Genomic DNA, 3,907 nt, shown 5'->3' on the forward strand with positions numbered 1-3,907 from the left:
AATCATTTAAAAAAAAAAAAAAAGGTTGATTCTCACAGTTATCTCAATGAGAGAACTATAGTAAGACATTTTAAGGAATAACACCTACTGCTATGAATGCAAAGACATCCTTTAAATATTTAATTTCTATTTTTAAAATTGAAGATTTGGCATGACAAAGATATTCTCTTTTTGGAGTTTAATTAACAACCCTCCCAGTAAGAGAATGTACTCTCAAAGAGAGGATAATAGATTAGTATTGCGCCCACGCATCATACTGGGACGCAGCTAAAAGACTGCTATTCATGCATGTGAGTGAGAGGGTCGGTCTTGAGGAGGAAGAGAGAGGGAGAATGTACGTGCTATAAACCATCAACTATCGGCAAATACTCCTAATAATAAGATCTATTTAGTGAAACGTAACAAAACAAGTCTTAAGTAAGTGGCTTTAGTTTTTTATTTTTTATTTTTCAAGGTAGCTCAAAACATATTAAACATGTATGGAAACTGACCTGAGAATGCCATGGAGACAAAGTAACAATACATCATCCATACATTAACATAAATGGAAATCTCTATGAATAAGAGATAAATGTACATGGCACAAGAGTACAGGATAATATATACTATCATTGTACACAAAACTGACATAAAATGCACTTTAATTCTTCTTAACAACTTACCAGATAGTCAAGAAATGTTAGAGTGATAATCAGCTCCTAAACTGTGAAGAATATCCATGTTCTGTTAGAGAGAAGATTGCAAAATAGATTGAGATAATAATCAAAAAGAGAGGAAAGGCAGACAGACAGGAAAGAGAGAAAAGGGTTTGTAGGAGAGAGGAGAGAAAAAAACAAGTGTTTGAATGAGAGGAGGTACAAAAGAGGCGCTTTGAGTAAAAGAGAGTCAATGAGAGATTAATTCAAGCTCTTTAGTCTTTCCTCCCTTTCATCTCGTCTGGCTCTCCCGGGGCAGCGTGGCTGGAGGGATTTGGCACAGTGTGGCTGCCTCCTAGCCAGTCCCAGTGAGAGAAGAATGGGGCAAAGTTAGTGCCTGGCCGTTGATGATGAGCATCGTGCTTGGGTGCACCACCCCAGAGGCCAAAGGGCACCAGGTTATGCATGGACCACGGGAAGTCGTAGCCGCAGTGGTCCTCGGTGGAAACGTAGACGTTAAAGACCATGAAACCCCACGTTGTGAGGCAATGGCACTGAAGCAGGACAGGGTCAACTGTGGCCCAAAACCCCACACTGAATAACTCCCAACCAGAAAGGTACTGGGTGACCAGGCTGAAAGGCTGGTTATACTGGTGGTGCACGGAGTGGAAAGTGCGGTACAACCAAGGAACGCGGTGGTGTAGCAGGTGCCAGAGGTAATACTGGAAGTCAAAGACCACTATGCAGCCCAGGATGCCCAGGAAGAAGCCCCAGAGAGTGGGCGCTTCACGAGGCAGTGGGGTAGGCGGCCTCCACAGCCACTGGGCAACTGCAGCAGGGAAGATGTAGAGCAGGTGGTTGTAGATGGTGACACCCAGGGTAGTCCAGATGTTAGGCCAGGTGACAGGACGGTCAGGATGGAGCCTGTAGCGGTTGATGCAGGGCCAGGTGGGAGCCAGCAGGTCCAACACAGTGTAGAGGCCAACTAGGAAGAAGTAGGTGGTGACAGAGAGGACCACAGGGAAGAGAGGGCTCCTCAGGAGGTCGTGGTGGTTCTGGTGGAGGTAGTCCCAGACAGGCTGCAGGGCCAAACCCTGGAACAGGCCCCCAGTCATGTTGCTCCCATCCGACATCCAGGATAAAGCCTCAGTTTTAAGTAACCGGCCTGTGCTCATCACCAACCTAGCAATTCTTTTTTAAAATAAGGCCCGAAGAGAGGATGAAGTGGGTCTAAATGTAGTGAAAGATCCAATCACCGTCCTTGTATAGATTAAGTAACAGCAAATTGTCTGGTGATGTTGTGCCAAATTGGACTGCTGGACTGTCTTAGGCTCTTATGTATGTTCAAGCCCCACCTCCACCCAACGCCCCCCATCCCCCACCCCCCCCTCGCGTTTTAAAAGAAGGCACTCTGTAAAGGCCCTTTTTCATGGGCACAAGGACCGCAGCCAGGACTCAGGAGCCGGGCCACAACGGCTCTCATTTTTGACCCAAATCATGGAGTGAGAGCTTCCGTTTACTTGTGAATTTGACTTTGTCACATGAAACAAGGTGCAGTGTCTTTTAGCTGTTAACATTAACAGAATGAAAACATGAACTATATTACAGCAAACTATATATTCACCAGTTTATCATTAGTATGTTAATGTTTCTGCTCTTGTGTCAGATCAACAGACACATACAAATACACACACAAACACACACATGCACACACACACAACATGGGTCCAAGAGAGTAATTAATCATAGAAAAGCTGTCAAATGAGACATCAATTCAAAAGCACTTCCTTTCTATTGCTAGATTATAGTTGGCTTATTGCTCAGTTTGAGTTTTTTTTTTTTAAGGAAAAAAAGATTTCATTGTTGAAAACTCAACAGGGGCAGCGACCACAGCTCATGTTTCTATGGTGTGAAAATAAAAATTCTGTCAAGAAGTTTTAAAAAATATCATGTGCTTTATACTCAGACATTATGTCATCAAACTAATATTTTTCTGCTCTTAAGACTTATGTTTCATTAGTTTGTATTAGAATCAACAGCTGCATGTAGGCAGTTTCATTACAGTATCTCACCACATACCACAATAAATACACATATTTTGAGTTTATTGATTTTGATCCATAGACACATGACACATTAAACAAATACATCTGACTTGTTGGACATGTGAAGAGACAGGAATCATTTGCAAACTGAGAGCTTCATTCAGAGTTGGCTGAATAAAATCATACATGTAAATGGAGGGAAAAGCTATGTGCACAGGTAAACTGGGCATATTAATAATATAATAATACTACCGTTATACAGTTCTACACAGTCAATGCATACACAAGCAGTACACAATACTGAAACTGCAAGTTAAAGTCAATGCAAAATGCAACGGTTTCTTGTTTCTTTTGCCTCTGAATTGATGGAAATTGTCACTTAACTGTCAAACTCAGGATGTGATCAGGGCAGTCATGAATGATCATCACTACCTCACCAACTGTAAAAGATCTTAAAAACAAGCAATAAGCAATAATACAAAAGGCAAAAACATATTCAACAGCATAGTACAACATACTAGATATAGCTGAGGTTCATTCATCATTTATACCCATACCCATTCTGGATCTTTTGATCATATCACATGATCTTCATCAGCACACATGGAGTCTGCGGTTGTCATGGAATTATGGAAAGGCAAAAGTCCTTTTTTTTTGGAGCTCTTTAAAGATTTCTTGTCCATGTTGGCTTAAAAGCTGAGGTCCAAAGTTCATTCTTGACCTTAGCAGTTTTGCAATCAATATACATTTATAATAGTTTGAAATTTTTCAGAGATACTTAGAGTTTGTTGCCTTTTCTTTCATGGAGAAGAACAAAAAGAGTTCACTGTAAACAGTACATGAGTGTGACACACTTTATGACAGAAACAGGATGTGAGTTGTGTTATGTGCAGTCTAAACAGTGTTGACCTATTACAGGCAACACAAAATAGAGAACAGAGAATAGGGCAGTTTAGAGTGCACAGAATACTCACTTAAACACCTGACACTGTGGTCAAATGTAAAGCCAAACACAAGGATTTATGGTTGTGCCTAAAATCAGATTAGAACTTGTCAGGTAGTCTGCATACTTTCTCATACCTCTGATCAGCCAATTGAGGGCAGTAAAACTCAAGTCTTCACCACAGACAGAAACACATGACACATTGCAATAAAATAAAAATTAAAGAGAAAATTGAGAAATGAAGGGGGGATGATTGTCTGAAAAAAAAAGTGCTTCAGATGGAA

At 41.0% G+C, this 3,907-nt stretch overlaps 1 protein-coding gene across 1 annotated transcript; it reads right to left on the reverse strand.

Moving 5' to 3' along the window:
- Window positions 1–708: 708 nt before the first annotated feature.
- Window positions 709–1,810, reverse strand: ch25hl2 (cholesterol 25-hydroxylase like 2). Its single transcript, XM_067574942.1, has one exon. The coding sequence runs from the start codon at window positions 1,808–1,810 to the stop codon at window positions 911–913; it is 900 nt and encodes a 299-aa protein (XP_067431043.1). The 3' UTR covers window positions 709–910.
- Window positions 1,811–3,907: the final 2,097 nt, after the last annotated feature.

This window comes from Thunnus thynnus, chromosome 19 (genome assembly GCF_963924715.1).
Source record: "Thunnus thynnus chromosome 19, fThuThy2.1, whole genome shotgun sequence".
NCBI classification, from domain to species: Eukaryota; Metazoa; Chordata; class Actinopteri; order Scombriformes; family Scombridae; genus Thunnus; species Thunnus thynnus.